At 45.9% G+C, this 19088-nt stretch overlaps 1 protein-coding gene across 1 annotated transcript in view; it reads right to left on the reverse strand.

The window, feature by feature from the left end:
* ZCCHC14 (zinc finger CCHC-type containing 14) overlaps positions 1 to 19088 on the reverse strand; it is a 799037-nt gene that overhangs the window by 507679 nt on the left and 272270 nt on the right. The window contains exon 4 of the mRNA XM_078670582.1: positions 14988 to 15059. Within this exon, the coding sequence (XP_078526708.1) occupies positions 14988 to 15059 (72 nt within the window). The remainder of the gene's footprint in view (positions 1 to 14987; positions 15060 to 19088) is intronic.

The raw sequence follows: 19088 nt of genomic DNA on the forward strand, positions 1-19088 counted from the left end.
AAATGGACCATTCCATAACCTGCTGCCTTAACAACGTTGGTGATTTTTTAAAATCCTTCACCAACGTTCCTCATCTATACCATTCCTGCCTCTAGTTCCAGGCTTATTAGAACTAGGTATTGAGCTTTTCCTTCCAGCAGGTTCAGCGAAAGCAGCTCCATCTAGGCTCCAGGAAAAATACAGACCTCCTGAGTATATCTGTTCTTTCTACGTTCTGATCCACCTTCTGATTCTGTGGCGGTCTTGGCTGCAAGGAAAGTCCACTCAACTAACCCTTTGATTACGGTCCCAAAAGACAAAGAAAGTAAAAAACTGGACTCTGTATAGTACGAAGCATGTGGTACAACAGCTAAGCACATGAAATCTGCGAGTGCAATTGCCAACCTGGGCAAATATGACAGGTCTTTATGGGACAACCTACAACAATTTGTGAATGACCTGCAAAGATATTGTAGGGAGAATTTTATAGAGATTATGAATGAAAGCATAATGGTCTATAACCAGATAATCAGGCTACTGCTGATTCTTCTTTGTCAGCAGCACATGATTATTGCTACGGATTAGCACTCAGGTGGCATTTTTGGTTTGTTTAACAGCTTTGAAACAGCAATCTCAAAATTATCAACCTACATTTTTCTGAAACCACTATTCTGGAGCCAATACAGACGACGGGATGACTCTTATGAAAACTGAAATGGAGACCTTGAAACAGTTGGTCTGGAAAAATAAAAAGAGCAGAAAAAATATCCATACAGGTCTGATAAGAAAGGTTATTTTCAAAGGGGTCAACCCTCTCAGTGGTTCCAAGGACACCCTACCAACCACAACAAATACCTTTTCAACAACATCAGAGACGTCAACCAAAAGGAAGAGGCAGTCACCAAATGCTTCGAGCAGGCAGACCTACTGCCCGTTCCAAACAAGGAGCAGCTGCTTCCCCTTCTTCCTTTATCCACTCTGGTATGGGCAAGTATTACTAAATATCTAACAGAGTGCACTTCCATCATAAAAGACACTTGGGTACTGAATATTGTCCGGAATGGGAACGGTCTTAGATTTATCAGTCCTCCACTAGACATTCCACCAAAATCATCCAACTGACATCAGGAAATGCTACAATTGGAAGTGAACATTCTTCTTCAAAAGCCTGGGGTGGAGCCTGTACCTGTTCCCCAAAGAGGAAAGGGAATGTATTCCGGTTACTTTTTGGTAAAAAAACAAAGGGCAAAGAAACAAATTCAGACCTATACTAGATCTGAAAGTCGCAAACAAACTGATACAGAGGGAACAATTCAGAATGCTAGCATTATATCAAAGTTTATCCAATAATCCATCAAGGAGACTGACTCTGTTCCACAGATTTTCAGCTTGTGCAATTTCACCATCCAAAAGCCACAAAGCACCACAAATTCCTGAAATTCGTGGTAGGACACAACCATAACCAGCACAAAGTACTCCCTATGGCCTCAAATCAGCCCGCATAACCTTTACAAAGTGCATGGCCCTGGTCGCTGCACATCTCAGGAAGTTCACAATATTAGTCTAGCGCTATCTAGACAACTGGCTTATCAAGGCATCAATGCACCAACGAGCTCTAAAACAATATCAAGTAGCCTTCTCTACTCTCAATGGATTAGGTCTACACATCAATCACCAAAAATCAATACAGTCAGTACAATCTCTTCATTACCTAGGGACAACTCTTGCTACCATAAAAGCAAAAGTGGATCTTTCGGAGGAGAGACTTATCCCTAAATAGAAAATGTAGTTCTCATGAAAGTTTCCCATCCAACTGTGAGACAAGTGTCTTCTCTTCTGGGCTCAATGGCATCCTGCATTTTTCTAACTCCAAATGCCTGTCTCCAGATGAGACCACTACAAGAGAGTCTGGAAGACAAGTGAAGGCAATGCGCAAGCAATTGGGAGGACAAGATCACTGTCTCCCTCAAAAGCGAAACAATCTCTCAAATGGTGGTGCACTCAAAAAATCCCCTCCAAGGAATGTCTTTTTATAAGGAAGTTCCAACACAAACAATAGTGGGCGATGCCTCTCTGTCAGGTTGGGGTGCACACATGGATCACCTTCACATATAGGGATCATGGTTCACGAAAGAAATGTTTATCATATCAACCTTCTGGAGCTAAGGTTAGTACATTTGGCCCAGAAATCTTTCCAGCTGTTCTTCAAGATGGACTCCCTTTTTATTCAGACCGACAACAAACAACTACGTAGTATCGTACAAATAAGGAGGAACAAGATCCAGAGCCTTATTTCTGGAAGGCCAAACAATATTGAAATTGGCTACTGGCCAGGAACCTTGGGATCACTGCAGTCCATCTACCGGGTGTCAAGACTACACAAGCAGGCTCCCTCAACAGGTTTGATTGAAAAAAAGGTGGGTACTAAAACACACCGTTGTTCATGATGTCTTCTGCGCCTGGGGTTTTCCTCATAGATATCTTTGCAACCGCAAACAAACCAAAAATGGCCAGACTTCGCCTCAAGAGTTTACATACCAGGGACAATGGGAAATGCCCTCTGGACGGACTGATCTAGCAAATTTTTCTACCCTTTTCCACCGATACCTCTAATTCCAAGAGTGATCATCAAGTTGTCTTACTCGAAGGCCAGAATGATACCGATAGCTCCAGAGTGGCCCAGATAGTGGTGGTTCACAGATCTGCTTCACATGTCGGATCACCCACACACTTAACTGCCGTGCAGACTGGACTTTCTCATGAAGTTCGAAGGCCAGGTGGTTCATCCCAACCTTTCCTCTGAGTTTGGCAGCATTGCTCCTGAACTCGTACAATATGGACATTGAATTTTCTATAAGAATGAATGAAAATGCATAAAGAACCTAAACGCAAACTTATTTTTATCAATTGCACTTATAAAGCGTGACTTTTGCCTAAAAAAGGTATCCCCGTGCTCAGTTAAACCTTTCCAACAACTAGATCAACCACAGAAAAACACTTTTCACTCCATCTCTAAGATACATCCTTTGAATCTATCTTCCTAGCACACAGATGGCTATTTGGGAAAGAGGTAGGTTTTCAGATCCTTCTTAAACTGAAGGAGGCTCTTACTAGCTCTTAAAGGAACTGGCAGCTTGTTCCATAGCTGGGCTGCCCTCACTGAGAACACCCGGCCTTCATATCTCACTTTACGAAATTTCAGAATACATAATAGATTGGCTGAGGAGGAGCGTAGGTTCCTTGCTGGAATGTGACGTTTGAATTTTCTTTGTAGTAGCCTGGTTCCGGTTTCCTTATTTGCCTTTTACACAATACACAATGGTTTAAAAGTGATCCGCTCTATCACTGGAAGCCAGTGGAGTTCCTTAAGGGTGCCAGAAGAAGAGGCATGTCTAGGTTTATCTAATGCAAGTTTTGCCACTGCTACTTGCACTCTCTATAGCCTTTTTATTAAGTAGTCTGGAGCTCAAAATAGCAGCCCTTTGCAGTAATTAATTCTGCTTAGAACTGTGCTTTGCACCACTAGTTTTCTTGCTGGCTGTGGCAGTAGTGGTACAATTTTCCATAGGTTCCGGAGTAGTCCAAAACATGTAACTACTGTCTTATTGACATGTGCTTCCATAGACAGCTTGTCATCAATATATATAGTCCCAAATTACGCACTGACTTTGAGGTTTCTAAGTTGCCTGTGCTTGTCGAAGGCCAGAAATTGTTCAGGAGTATACAAGGGACTTTAGAGGGCAAGCAAAATAAAAATTCAGTTTTCTAACAATTGAATTTTTGTAAGTTGCTTTTCAAATATTCAGCCATCTCTCTCAGATAGTTATGGAACGCTTCTAGTCAAGTGTGCCTATCACTATCTAACGAAAGGATCAGCTGCGTATCACCGGCATAGTTCACAAAGCTAATGCCGTACGATTGGATAATGGTCACCAATGGGCGTAAATAAATATTAAAGAGGATCAGGCAAGTTCCCTGTGTTCGGATTTTTTACAAATCTGAATAGAAAGGGGATAGTGAGATTTTTCGGGTTCACTTTGAGAGGGAAGAGTCAAAGCACTTTGATAGTGTCCAATCCACACCACTATCTGCTAATCTGGATAGAAGTATTTGATGGTTGACCATGCTAAACGTGGCTGACAAGACAAGCAATATCAGGACAACTGCTTGACCTCGGTCAACCATCATATGGAGCTCATCGATGGCTAGGATCAGTGCTGTTTCTGTACCATGTGCAGGTCTAAAACCAGTTTGTTCGTTTCCAAGAGGTTATGATCTTCTAGATAGTTTATCGACATATTTTTCAAAACAAACTTCTTATTCTTTTAAAAACGAAAGAGATTCGTTATCTGGTCGCCTGACAAAAACATTAACCCAACTACGTGGCAAAAAGAAGCTTGAATTCCATACTTACTTAATTCAGCCAAATCTGGTTTATAATTTCCTTCTATTAAAATCCATTTGGCAGCTATTACTGCCTACAGAAAAAGTCATGCACAAAGCTCTGTTTTCAAAGTCCCAGTTTTAAGGGCAGCCCAAAAATGTGCTCAACCAATTCCGGATGGAGACGCCACTCGTGATCAGTTAAACAGTGCCGACTGAGACGGTCAGCACGTACACTCAGAATTCCGGCCAAGTGATTTGCGGGGACTCAAAACTGATGGTCCTGAGCTGAGGACCAGAGTCGCAGAGTTTCTCTGCACAGAAGATACTAGCCTACTCCTCCCTGTTTGTTTATATACCACATCATGGAAGTGTTGTCTGTTAAGACTTGAATTACCCACCAGCGCAGGGAAGGGAGGAAGGCCTTGAGAGCCAGATGTAGAGCCTGCAATTCCAGAAGATTGATAGGCATCAATCTTTCCTGTGGAGACCAAAGACCTTTGATCTCCAACTCCCCCAGATGAGCTCCCCACCCTAGAGTGGCGGGATCCGTCATTACTGTAGCCACCAGAGGAGGAAGGAGAAACTGCTTCCTTTGAGACAGATTGCCAGGCACCCCCCACCATTCAAGAGCCGCTGCAGTCTCTCTGGAGATCTTGACAACTCCTTGAGATCTCCCTTGTTCTGAAATCACTGCCTGCGGAGGAACTTGTGAAGAGCCCTCATGTACCAGCTTGCATGGTGACCAACAGAATGCAGGAGGCATACAGACCAAGCAGGAGCAAGACCTTCAGGACTGGAATCAAAGCTCAGTTCTGAAACAGCTGAATCATAGCCTGAATGTCCTAAATTCTCTGAGGAGGTGGGGTGGCACAACCCAATGCAGTGTCCAGTAGTGCTCCTATGAAAAGGATGTGCAGAGATCAAAACCACCCAGTCTTCCTTCTCCAGCACATGAAGCACCTGTGCCAGGTTGAGCTTTTTGAAGTTTTCCAGCTTGAGGAACAAGTTCAAAATCCTGAGGTTGAGGTTCGGCCGTAAACAACCGCCCTTTTTGGGTATTGAACGACCGCCCTTTTGGGAATCAGAAAGTATTGAGAAGAACATCCCTGACCCAGTGTCTGCTCTGGAACCAATTCTATTGAGCCCTTCTGAAGCAGGATTTCCACCTCCTGATGGAGGAGTAGAAGATGCTCTTCAGAGCACAGCCCTTGCTGGGAAGGAAAGGGAGGGGGATATTCTTGGAAGGGTAGGGCATACCCATTATCTACAATGTCTAAAAATCAGAGGTCTTCAGTGACAGACCGCCAGCGAGTCCGAAAATAGGCCACCCGTCCTCCCATTGGACAAGCATGTTCTAAGATGGTGAAGCTAGAAGCAAGAACTGCTTTTCTACAACATTGACTTGGGAGGAGGAGGAAGATGGTTGATAGGCAGATCCACCCCGACGACATCTGCCCCTTTCTCTGTGGATTCAGTAAAGGGGATTGGATGCCTGCTGATGTTGCTGCAAACTTCTCCCTTTGAAAGGACAAGTTCCATCTGAAACCCAAAAACCTACAGAACTGTCTGTTTTCCTTAGGTTGCTACTGAAGACTCAAGGACCTCGCAGTTGCTTTACAGTCTTTAAATCTTTACAAAGGAGAATCATTCACCTTGGCACCAAACAGTCATTAGCCATCGAAGCGCAAAGCCATTATTGCCTGTACGCCTGGCAAGAAGCCCAACTAGGCGTGTCTCTTTGTGGCAACAGAGGAACCCATAGCCTTAACCACAGAGTCAGGTGTGTCCAGACCAGACTATCACCAGGCGAGCAGTTGCTTGAGTATCATTCAGGAGCTCCTAAAAACGTCCTTAGGGATCCCCAGGCAACTTCGGAACTATCTCCCTTGTCGAGTTCATTAAAGCATGAACGTAGCGCCCTAATAAACATGTCGCATTGGTTGATTCTAGAGCCATACTACCGGAGAAGACTTTCTTGGCGGATTGCGGCATCTCCTTAGAGCAACAGCCAGGCGACAGTTTGGTGAAACAAGAAGCCTGTGGTACCGCTTTCAGGCACGGGATGGGTCGAAAAAAACAATGGAGCCCCTGGAGCTGGCTTGTACTTTCTGACAATGGACCTTGACACTACTGCTTAAGACAGAGCCTTTTGCCATATTTCAAGGATAGAGTAGGAGAGCCTCATTAAATGGCAACAGCGGCTCAAATGATGACGTGGGCGAATCAAGCACCTCAGTCAATACATTTGACTTCAACTCAGCAGAAGGTAGAAGCAACTCTAACATTTCTGCCACCTTCCTGATCACATAGTGAAAAGATGTCATCTCAGGTGGCACAATACCCTTTGGGGGGCAATTCCCACTATGGAGAGGTATCCAGACTGCTTGCCACCTTCAGTCCTTCAAAATCTGGAGCCAAAACCGCAGTCTCACCCTCTTTAACATAATGATTTTCACACAAATACCACTCTTTCTCCAAAAGCCTCTGAGCCGCTCTTCAAGACTTTATCTTTGGAGTTGGCGGCACCAGAAGTGCCATCGGTGACTTCGACAACAATGCCGGTGAGTGTTCAGAAGACGTGGAATTGGTTCCGGGCGACACAGCACCATTTCAGATCCAGACAGCACCAATGAAGGATCAATCGGAGTCAAAAACTCTTGCTCTTCTTGCACTGCCAACAGCATCAGTTGTCTCAAAGCCGACGGAGGCCAGCTCACCGGAATAAAAGGTGCCTATTTTAAAGCCTCCTAAAGAGAATGAAAGTGGACACATGGGGCCAGGTGGCATACCAGATGGAGTCACAGTCCTTGCAAACATGCTAAACTTAGTCGGGATCCTGGATATTCCGGTTCTTGGTTGGGCGGTAATGGTGGCAGAGGCTTTACAGGAACCACAGGATCCGAATTTGGCTCCAGAAGAGGCCTTTCATTCGGAGGCGCCAGCCTTGGACCCAAAGGCACCACTGGAGATGGAGTCAGAGATAATGCCACTCTTCCCTCACGAGTCATAGGACCCGTGGTCAGAGACATCAGTGAACTATCCCTGGAAAAGCGACGTAGAGAACCATGGCGCCGCTTGTTCTTGTTCCCGTTTGGACGACCTCGAAGTATGGGGCGACGTGGACACGGATCGAGGCCGCGACCTTCGATGACTTCTCTTCTGCATTTTAGCCTTTGCCATGAAAAGCTTTGCCTCCCTTTCTTCTAAAGCCTTCATGTTCATCTGCTGACACGGCGAGCAGGCATCAACATCATGATCAGACGACAAGCACCAAGGGCAATCTTCGTATGGGTCAGTGATGGACATTTGACCCTTGCATTTCTTGCATGGCTTGAATCCTGACTTTCATTAAATAGACATCTTCACCTGCAACAAAGTTGCACCATAAATAAAGAAGAAATCTCCCACAATATGGAGAGCCTAGGAAAAGAAACGCGTTACTTACCTGTAACAGCAGTTATCTAGTATTGGTGTCTTTCATAGATTCACATGCCTGAATCATTCCCCGTCGTCGAGACGGGAGCCTCCGGTACATAGAAGAGTAATGTCCTATAGACATACATAGAGAAAAATAGGCCTAAGGGCCTCACCTTAGTAGCCTATCCTTGTCCTTATGTAAAAAGGACCAAACTCTTAGAGCCAGCCAATCGGCTATCACCTCCCTCTAGAACCTTCCTGACAGGAGCCTCAGTCTCAGATTTTCGTACGCACCAAGCTAGGTAGGCGTAATATAGTTAGAGAGAACGTGAGTCCTTCCAGGGGAGGCGGGAGGGTTGCATGTGAATCTATGAAAGACACCAATACTGGATAACTGCTGTTACAGGTAAGTAACGCGTTTCTTATCCAGTATTAGGGGTGTCTTTCATAGATTCACATGCCTGAATCAGAGTAGTCAGCCATATATTATGCACATTTCTGATCTAATCATGTTATATAGTCATTTTAGATAATACACTTATTATCCTGCGACTCTGAAACAGTAGCATACATCAATATATCATATCAGTAAGAGATGTGCATACCAGGATGGCGGGATGTTGGAAGGCTCACCTCACTGGAATAGATGGCGAAGCACCGCCTGGCCCACTGCTGCATCCTGCATAAGTTCAGCATCCAGGCAGTAGTGTCTGGAGAAGGTGTGCGGTGAGTTCCACGTCGCCGCTCTACATATGTCCAAAATCGGCACTCCAGCGAAAAGCGCTGCTGATGTGGACATTGCTCTGGTGGAATGCGCTTGAACATTAGCACTCAAAGGCCGTCCGGCCTTGTCATGGCAGAATGCTATCGCTGAGGAGATCCACCTGGAGATGCTCTGTTTCGTTAGAGGCATACCCATCCTTGGCCTACTGTAGGCCACAAATAGCTGTGATGACTTCCTGAAGCTCCTTGTCTTGTCCATGTAAAACTTTATACACCTTTTGAGGTCCAAGGAGTGCAGCGTTCTTTCTGCTACGGTGGTAGGGTTCGCAAAGAAGGAACGTAGAACCACCGGCTCATTAAGGTGGAAGTCTGAAGGCACTTTCGGAATGAACTTGGGATTTGTCCTCCGCACCACCCTGTCCTGTTTGAACTGCATGAAGGGTTCCTGAATGGATAGAGCCTGTAGCTCGCTGACTCTCCTGGCAGACGTTAGAGCGAGCAGCAGAGCCGTCTTCCATGAGATGTACTTGATGGGTGCTCTATGAATGGGCTCAAAGGGGTGCTTCATGAGTTGGGTGAGGACTAAATTGAGGTGCCATGACGGTGGGACCCTTCTAGGTCTTGGGAAGGATCTATATAGTCCCTTTAGGAATTGCTTGATAAGTCTATTGGACCAAAGAGACGGTCCCTTGGAAGTCCTGGTGAATCGTGAAATGGATGCCAGATGCACCTTTATAGATGCGTGCGCCAAACCTGACTGTGCCAAGTGCAGTAGATATGGCAATATCTGTTCGGTGTGATATGGAGTGGTCTCAGGCCGTTCTCTAAACACCATATGCAGAACCGTTTCCATTTTAGAGAGTACGTCCTGTTGGTACTGTCCGCTCTTGCTTTTGCCAGCACATCCCTGCATTCCTGCGGGATGTTTAGATGACAGAACTCTCTGTGCTCAGGAGCCAGGCCGATAACCTGAGCGATTGTAGGTTCAGGTGCAGCACCTGCCCGTTGGACATTGTCAGCAGGTTCGGGTGCTGCTTCAGACGAATCGGTGTCCTGATGGAGAGGCGGTGAAGATCCGAGAACCAGTGCTGCCTCGGCCAGAACGGGGCAATTAGGATCAGGGTACAAGGCTTCGCCTTCATCTTCCTGAGAACCCTGGGAATCATCGGAAATGGCGGAAAAGCGTACGCAAATACGCTGAACCAACCGATGGAAAGAGCATTTCCGAGTGACCTTGGTTGGGGACGCCAGCTTGCATAGTTTGGGCATTTGGCGTTCTCCTTGGTGGCAAACAGGTCGATTCCTGGGACTCCCCATTCTGAGAATATGTGATCCAGCGTACCCTCGTCGAGCTCCCATTCGTGGGAGAGGGATTTCTGCCTGCTTAGGGCGTCCGCAATGGTGTTGTCCTTGCCCGGGACATAGTCCGCTTTGAGCGTGATCCCATGGAGTACAAGCCAGTTCCAAATCTTTTGCGATTCGCGTGATAGAGTGAGCGAACTCGTTCCTCCCTGCTTGTTGAGATAGTGCATCGTCGTGGTGTTGTCCGTTCTGACGAGCACCTGGGAGTTCTGGATGCGTGGTAGAAAGGCTTTCAGTGCCAGATACACGGCTCTCAGTTCTAGAAGATTTATATGGAGTTGTTTCTCCTGATGTGTCCATTTGCCGTTTATTTGAAGGTCCTGGAGAACAGCTCCCCAGCCTGCCAGGGATGCATCCGTGGTGATCACCAGAGGTGCTGCTGGAAGTAGGAATGGCAGCCCTACAGACAGATTCTTGTGATTTTTCCACCATTCCAGGCTCTTGGACATTTGTGGTGTTATCTTTACTATGTCTTCGAAAGAACCTGTACTCTGTGTCCATTGGTTTGTGAGGGCTTCTTGCAATGGGCGCATCCTGAGTCTGCAGTGCGGGATGAGGAGTATACAAGAAGACATCATGCCTAGGAGTGATTTGTAAATTCGAACTCTTAGGGACCTCCTTGACGCCACAGCCGTGGCCAGAGATATTATCTTGTTTTTTCTTTCCTTTGAAGGAAATGCTCTTGCGCATTCTGTGTTTAAGGTCGCCCCAAGAAAGGTGATGTTCCTTGTTGGGTCATGCAGGATTTCTCGTGATTGAGAGTCAATCCTAGCTGCTGAAAGAGATTGGTGCAGGCGTTGGAGGATTCGGTCGCGCCTGCAGCTGAAGGTGCTTTTACCAGCCAGTCGTCGAGGTAGGGGAAGACCTGGTGACCCATTTGACACAGAAAAGCTGCCACAGGTGAAAGGCACTTGGTGAAAATCCGCGGTGCGGATTTGAGGCCAAACGTTAGGACTTTGAATTGGTAATGCTGTCCTGCCACCTCGAACCTCAGGAATTTTCTGTGCCCCTTGAGTATCGGGATGTGGTAGTAAGCATCCTGGAGATCCAAAGATGTCCTAAAGTCTCCTTGTTCCAGCATGCCTAGTATTTCTTGGATCGTCACCATCCTGAACGACTGACTCTTCAGGAAAGAGTTGAGTACTCTGAGGTCTAGTATGGGCCTCCACTTTTTCTCCTTCTTGCGTATAAGAAAGAAGCGGGAATAGAATCCCCTCCCTCTTTGAGACTATGGAACTCTCTCTATCGCTCCTTTCTTCAACATCGCAGATATTTCCTGGAGCAGCAGTCGTAGATGTTTGTGCGGAAGCCTGCGGGGAGGTGTTGCAGGTGGGATGGTGGTGAATTCCAGGGAATGGCCGAATCTCATTAACTGGAGTACCCAACGATCTGTGGTGATGAGATGCCAATTGTCTAGGAAATGGGTCAATTTTCCTCCAATCTTTAATGAGGGATATAGTTGCTGGACTCGCTGGAGTAATCTGTCACTGGCGTCCGCCAGTGCCCCTCCTCTGGTTTTTGCCCCGGAAGTTTGATCTCCCGTAAGAAGTCTGACGGCCTTGTTGCTGCTTCTGTTGGTACTGGGATTTATTTTGATAGGAATACGAGGACCTATTTTGAAAGGACCCCCTGTAGGAGGACTGGCCCCTGGATCTGTTACCTCGAAAGGACTGGTTCCTTGCCTGCAAAGTACCAAGTGCTCAAGCAGTATCAGTGTCTTTTTTGATTGTTTGGAGCGCCTCGTCAATTTTGTCTCCGAAAAGGTGTTGGCCGTCGAAGGGCATGTCCAGCACCTTCGTCTGCACTTCTTGTCTGAATGATGTTGCCTTAAGCCATCCCTGACGGCGCAGGACTGCTGCCCCAGCTAGTTGACGAAAGCCTGTCATGGCTCCATCTATGGCACAATCAATGATCTCAGCTGCCGAGGTTTGACCCTCCGTAAGTAGTGCCTTGACCTCCTCTTGAACTGTATCTGGCAGTTCCGCTATATATGGGACTATATCTTCCCAAAGCTGGCGATTATAACGCCCTAACAGGGCTATGGAGTTGGCCACCCTGATGGTCATGGCCGATGTCGTTGTAAACCGTTTACCGATGGTGTCCAACTTCCTTCCTTGTCCGGTGGGGCTGACAAAGGAGAGGAAGGGTTGCGAGAATTCTTTTGGGCCGCCTGGGTTACAACCGAATCTGGTTTCGGGTGCCCATTAAAGCAAGCTGCCGCCTTGGTGGGAGCCTTGTATTTCTTATCCAGGCGTGGAACCACCGCAGGTACAGAGGCCGGCGTCATCATCAGTTTCTTTCCCTGGTCCCAGAGAAAGTCTATTATTGGGATAGATTTCGTTATCTTCTTTGTTTGCTCCTTAAAGTCATATAAGAAGCACTCGGTCTCAGTCGATTCCATCTCCATATGAAATCGTTTCGCTGCTCGTTCCACTATTCTATGGAAACCGCCAATGTCCACTGGCGGTGAATCTGACTGGCCGGTTGGGGTGAAGCTGGGGAAGCTGCCACATACTCTTCGTCCTCTTCGTGATCCGTCTGATCCTCTTGGACTTCACCCTCTTCCATTTTCTCAGCCTCCTCATCTGATTAGTCTATCACCTGAGGTGGCACTTTCTCATGGTGGGCCTGAGTATTTGGCCGTGTCTGTTTTGGGGCTGCCGCTGGTGTATCTGTAGCAGGCGTCGGGCCCCCTGTCTCAGTTGTCGGTGCTTCCGGGAAGCTCTGTTTGTAGTCCCGGATAAGGTGTTTAAGGTCATCCACAATTGAAGCAGGAAGGCATACCATCGGGGTAACATCTGTACGAACATGAGCTTGGAAAGAGTGTTCCTGGTAGCTCATCTCCTCCTGTTCTTCGTCTGTGCTCTGACATTTCACATGAAGGTCTGAAAGTGAAGTAGCCTGTTCCAGGAGTTCTTCTTCAGATTCTTCACTCTGGAGAATCTCCGTGGGCAAATGACTTTGCACCTTACTTGGTGACGTTGTTTCTGGTGTAATCTGCTTCTTAGTCAGTTTGCCAGACACAGGACCTTTTGCAGGAGCCCCTGCCGTCGTCCCTGGTGTTGTCGACGGTGATAGGGTCCAAGACGACGTTTCTATCAGCTTGGATTTCTTCCACGGTTCGACAATGACTAATTCCGTCGACGATCCCCCCGTCGACGGTACCCTCGCGTAGACGATACTTTCTTCGTCGACGATGTCTTCGTCGACGATGCGCTCGTCGATGACGTCTTCGTCGTCGACGTCTTCGTCGATGACGTCTTAGTCGTCGACGTCTTCGTCGTCGACTCTCCCGTCGACGGCGGACTCGTCGTCGTCGACGTGCCCATCTTCGTCGTCGACGAGGTCTTCGTCGACGATGGCTTCAGCAGTATTATAGATGGAATAGGTTTACCAGCTGACGACGATGAAGGAGTGGTCGTCGTCGATGAGAAAACCGACGACGCTGTCGTCGTCGACACAGTCGACGCCGCTGTGGAGACGGAAACTGGCGTCACAACTCTTTTTTGCGTCGAGGATGTCGCAAGCTTACTGGATGACTGCGTAGGCTTCTTAAAGGCCTGAGAGCCCTTATCAGACACTGAAGATTTTGTCGATCTTGCCTCTGAAGACTTCTTTTGTACCTTCCTAGGAGGAGTGTCTGAGGGGCCAGGGGACTCCACCCTTGGCCTCTTCAGGGAGACTTCTGAGGTCATGGAAAAGCTTCCCTCTGAGGAATCCACATTTTCCCTCTTTTTAAGCCTGTCCAGCCAGATGAGCAGTCGACCTTCTCTGTCCCTCAAGGTCTTGTTAGGGAAAGACCTACATATCTTACAGTCTTTAGGTATGTGGTCAGGATAAAGGCAATATAAGCACAGGTCATGCTTGTCTTCCACATGTAGCCTTTTCTTCCCACATGAAGAACAGGCCCTGAAAAGGGCTTTCTTCTGGGATTCTGACATGCCAGAATTCTGAAGAAATAAATCACTTACTGCAATGAGAAGGGTTTGAAGTAATCCTGTTCGAGATTTTGGAGAAAGAGCTCACTTTAAAAAGTGAACAAGTTGGTTTTGAAGAGATCCTGAGGAGAACTCAGGTTGGAGACTCCCTAGCACAACGTGCGGTAGAAAATCTGAGAGACTAAGGCTCCTGTCAGGAAGGTTCTAGAGGGAGGTGATAGCCGATTGGCTGGCTCTAAGAGTTTGGTCCTTTTTACATAAGGACAAGGATAGGCTACTAAGGTGAGGCCCTTAGGCCTATTTTTCTCTATGTATGTCTATAGGACATTACTTTTCTATGTACCGGAGGCTCCCGTCTCGACGACGGGGAATGATTCAGGCATGTGAATCTATGAAAGACACCCCTAACACTGGATAAACCATTATGTCGATGGCGTGGAAAAAAGGGAACGGAGGTCAGCACGCCGACGCAGTCTTCTTATTGCTCCGATAACATCGCGCGGAGTCGAGTGCAGAGCTGTATTCTGATGTCCTCGCTGACGTAGGAGAGAATCTTCTGGCAGAAGTATCCATCAGAAATACTGGATACATGATCAATTTACTGTGCTTTGGAAAACGGTATTGAACTACTTCAACAGAGATTAAAGATTACTTACTTGTCCATGGAGATAGCGGGTTATAGGCTTAGTTAATACATCCCAATATCGCAGCTTCCGGGACTAGAATGAGAGTGACTAGATCTAACATACGGATACGCAGACGTGGAAGGGAAGGGGGTGGGGAATCTTTTCAGGGAACTGGTGAGGGGTACGGGGATTGGGGAAGTTAGATGGGTATGTCCTTCTTATGGTGTAAAACTGTGCTACAAAAAGTATTGAAGCATACAATTACTATACAATGCTCTGTAGCAGACCCCGAACCATTTTTTTCTGAGCTCATTTATAAATAAGTTGTGAGATAAATGCTTCACACACTCATAGGCTACATACTGGGAACTACTTTGTTGTGTTTCACTGTAAAAGAAAACTGAATCATTTTACAGAGTGTTCTGTGTAGGTGCATTTTGTTTCAGTATGTAGTTAGCTACACCTTCAAATACAATTAAATAAATTATATTCATTATGAACTAATTTTGCACTTATCTATTAGACATACCAAAGAATATAAATCATGCACTCTTACCTTTAAGATAAATTCAGTTGCTTCTGTAGACAATTTTGTAACAGAGGTTACTGAAGAATCTGACCACCAGACCTAAAGACATGCAACATTTTAGCAATGAGTACACTGACATAAATTTTACACTTCTAGCTAAAATACTACGTTAAACAACTGAATTTTGAGTCATTAATAACGATTTATCTAATTCACATATTTGCAATACGGTACAAAGTCTGCCCCTTTAAGATCTTTAAACCCTTGAAACTAAGCCCACAAGTACTTGTATTCAAGTTTAACCACAAATTGCCAACTACAATAGTGCACAGGGATGAAGAGGACTATTTAAAAGTACTTTAATTTTTAAGAAAGCCTTTACTGTTTGAAATATATTGCTGGGGCAAGTAGGTTACCAGCATGGCATGGTCATGCCCTCCCCCCCCCCGACCTGAGTAATCAACAGAGTATCTGGTACCCTGGTTTTCAATTTAGAATCTAACCTCGTGCTAATCTGGTGTTTTTATGAAAGTCAATGCCTGTTCCTTGACATGAGCGAGGTCCTTGACCGGTCTTCTGACCTGGAGGGGGAAAAAGTGCCCTTAATTTGGGTGATCGTGGACTAGCATCCCATACCAAGGATTTAGCATACAGAGCGGTGGTGGCAGTATACTGTTATGATGAATAAGTGGCTGTAAACAGAACTTTTTTATTTATGTTACTGGAGTGGAGACCTATTGGCCCACTTTTGTTAAATTCAGCTTCTAACCCAAATCCTTCGGCTAGCATTCAGAGTTTATATAATGTGTGTGTGGACTGTGCGGCACATACATTTTGTGTATGAGTGAAACAGACAAATGGAGGCCTACTGGTTCCATTTTGGAAGGCCACGCCTATTCACATGCACCCAATGGAAGGGAGGTTGTTTTCCTAGACAGTGGAAGTATATTGCTCACATTCCCGAAGTAGGAGGGAGGAGAGACAGACACTGAAATGCAGACGTAGGAGATAGGGCTCCCTTTAGAAATTCAATTAGGTCTTTCTGAGAGGGGTTGCTGACTAGTCTTCCTGAACACTGTGATTTGGTAGATGGTGGGGTGAAGGGTGTAACTTCAGTTTCTGTTTTTTAGAGTATGAAGGTTCCTTTGGGCAAGGACAACCCTTTGTCTCTTTCCAAATCACTGTTTATTGTGGCTGCTGATACTGAGGAGAAGACAGCTCCTCATGCCCCTCCTGTGGGTACTCCAGACTGGAGACTATCTTTCTATGAGAAACATTATTCTACACAAAGGCTGTCTCTCTAGAACAGCCTGGAGAGGTCACATGAAGTAAGAATCAACCCAGGCCAGGTCTAGAAGTACAGGGAATTCACATTTTGTCTGCTGCACTTCGAGGCCAACAGCCTTTCATGTCTCTGCGTCTTATTTCCTGTGCAACATCTTACTTAGTATGTTGTCCAAAGAGGTGATCCGTAAAATAGCAGATATGCTTATTTCTGTTGAGCATCAGGCTTACAGGCTATTAATCAAAGCCATAAATTCTTCCTCTATGTGATACTATGGCGGTATCTGGTCTATAAAGTTTCCTTTATAGACTTCCATGACAATGAATTAATCTGGTTTCAGGTCTCCTTTAAGAAAATGTTGACCTTTTTGCTGGGTTGGCAGTTTATACTACTAAAGTAGGTGTGGGATAACTGCCTTAACTCAAGTTGGTGCTAAATCTTTTGTCTTGAGAGTAGAATGAATCAAGATGTGGTGGACATGTAGCCCTATTGCTTCTCACCAGCCGCAGGCTGAAAAAGGCCCCCTGTCATGTCAGAGGACTACGGGGGTGCACAAGCTCTAAGGATGTACTAGAGTCCCCTGAGGTAAAAGGTTGCGCAGCGGGAGGAGAGCCAGGCTGACGGGGAAAGAAAATAGGATGGCGGCTGCAGCACAGTGCACAGTCCCTCGAGCACTCCCAGAAGACAAACCAACATCAAGACCCAACCTCTACTTGGGCAGGTAGAAGGTCTCATGGTAATTTACGGCTATGAGGCACAAGGATGGTACCAACATTTCAATAAATTTAACTGGTGGGCCAATACCCAGGGACCTAGAGACGGTCCACAAAAACAGTGATCTGATGTCCAGGACATATGCCAGATGACAAGTAATGGAGGAGGAAATCTGTTGAAACAATAAGCTAAACACTGCAATGCAAAATAAGGAGGAGAGCCATAGCACCTTATAGAACACCTTCACTGACCAACATTGGGAGGGGACTGTAGTGACATGGGCTCTGGAAGGGAGCATTCAAGAGAGCCCGGCATCACACAAAGTGTACTCCTTGTTTAATCAAGTCCTTCAGCAGGTCTGGTTCTACCCAGAGAGGAACAGGTCCTGTCACGGATTACAAGTGCAATCAGGGGAAATAGAGGAATTACAGAGGCCCGCTCAAAATAGACAACAAAGACCCAGGGGACTCCTGAGCTGCTGGTTATGGAAGGTAGGGATGAGGCGGGCATAAGTCACACGGACCTTAAGTGGAGAAAATAGAACTGAACTGAGTAAAGCCCATACTGGAGAGTAAAAGGAATGACAAGGAGGTGGAGGACACTTAACTTTAGAAAATGACCCTCCCCCAAGAGCTAAAGGCGAGTCAGAGGTGAAAACTCGCTCACAAGCTAATCTACCCATCAAAGCACCAGCACTTCAAATAAGAGATCAAAGCACCAGGTTGGTGTCTAAGTAGAGGTTGCTAGGCACCCTTCTACACGTTGGCAGGCAGTAGCAATCCGGATGGCACTATCATACAACTGTGTTGCAACTCAATTCTGCCAAGAAAACGGAAAGCGCTCTGCACCCTTCCAAGCAGTCAAAGTGGATATGGGAGAAACAGCAGAAAGGAGGACCAGAGAAGACGACAACAGGATCAAAGAACACTTGACAACACAACTTGTAGCAGAGTTCGAAGCTGAGATAGGCACAATATGCACTGACATGAAACAAAATCTGCCCTTAGAACAAGTTAGAGGACAAGGGGAATAGAGTGAACTCGCTAAAAAATACTCAAGACCAAATGGGTTTGGAACAGGAAGAACATGGAGCTATCCTGATCACCCTGGACGAACAGTTTATTATTCACAAAGAAAAGCAGAAGACCTGGAGAATCGTTCATCTCGCTGCAACATTTTAATTCGAGGAGTGCCACATAGAAAAGAGGGAGGTGACCTAAAATCATTTGTGCAGGATCTGGAGGCAGCGATCCATGAATAGAATAATGGGCCAGGTTGTGTCTGCATAGATGGAACACATGGAATGATGATACGCACCCAAGACACCAGCAGACATACTTGCTTGTTTACACCACTTTAAAGAGAATAGACACTCATGAGAGCAATACAAAAAGCAGGGTCTCAAACACAACAGCACAGACATTCAGACCTCCAGGACCTCTCCCAATTTCCCTCCTGAAGCAACAGGTCTTCGGGGAAGTGGCAGCTTTTCTTAGAGGAAAAAACATTAAATACAGACGGAGTCATCCTTTCCCGCACTTCTTTAAGAGGCACGGGAAGAAGTGGTCTATGAAGTCTGACAATTCTAAGCGATGTACAGTTTTATTTGCACGTTCAACATAGAAGCCATGTGACCTTCAAAACCTTTAACAACTAAAAAGAACAAGGGCGTCGAACATTGGGTAATTTGGGATTCAGCTATGACAGGTTTTCAGGAGAGCGACACCATAAATTTGATAATCTCTTGTAAATCATATAATTCGTCAGAGATCGAAAAAATATGTCATAGATACGTCATGGACCAATGTTGCCCACCCCTAAATTAGAAGAAGGTTTCCAATACCCAATGATATTCACAGGACGTGGTAGGAGTGTGTTCACCCAAACCTTTTGAAAAAAAGCCCATTAGAAGCAACAAATGATATTCCTACATCATCAAAATCGCATTACCTCAAAACAACATGTAAAAAAGTATTAGGATTCTTCCATGTTCCAGTTGCATTCATGGAACATGGAATCAGCAAGCCCTTTGAACAACTTCAAAGTGATAATTGCCGGAATGGACCAAGCTCCTATTCATGGGATGTAAAAGCATTGTGTCCGTGGAACAACTTTTAAGTAAAAGTCAC

Source organism: Lissotriton helveticus, chromosome 12, assembly GCF_964261635.1.
Source record: "Lissotriton helveticus chromosome 12, aLisHel1.1, whole genome shotgun sequence".
Taxonomy (NCBI): Eukaryota; Metazoa; Chordata; class Amphibia; order Caudata; family Salamandridae; genus Lissotriton; species Lissotriton helveticus.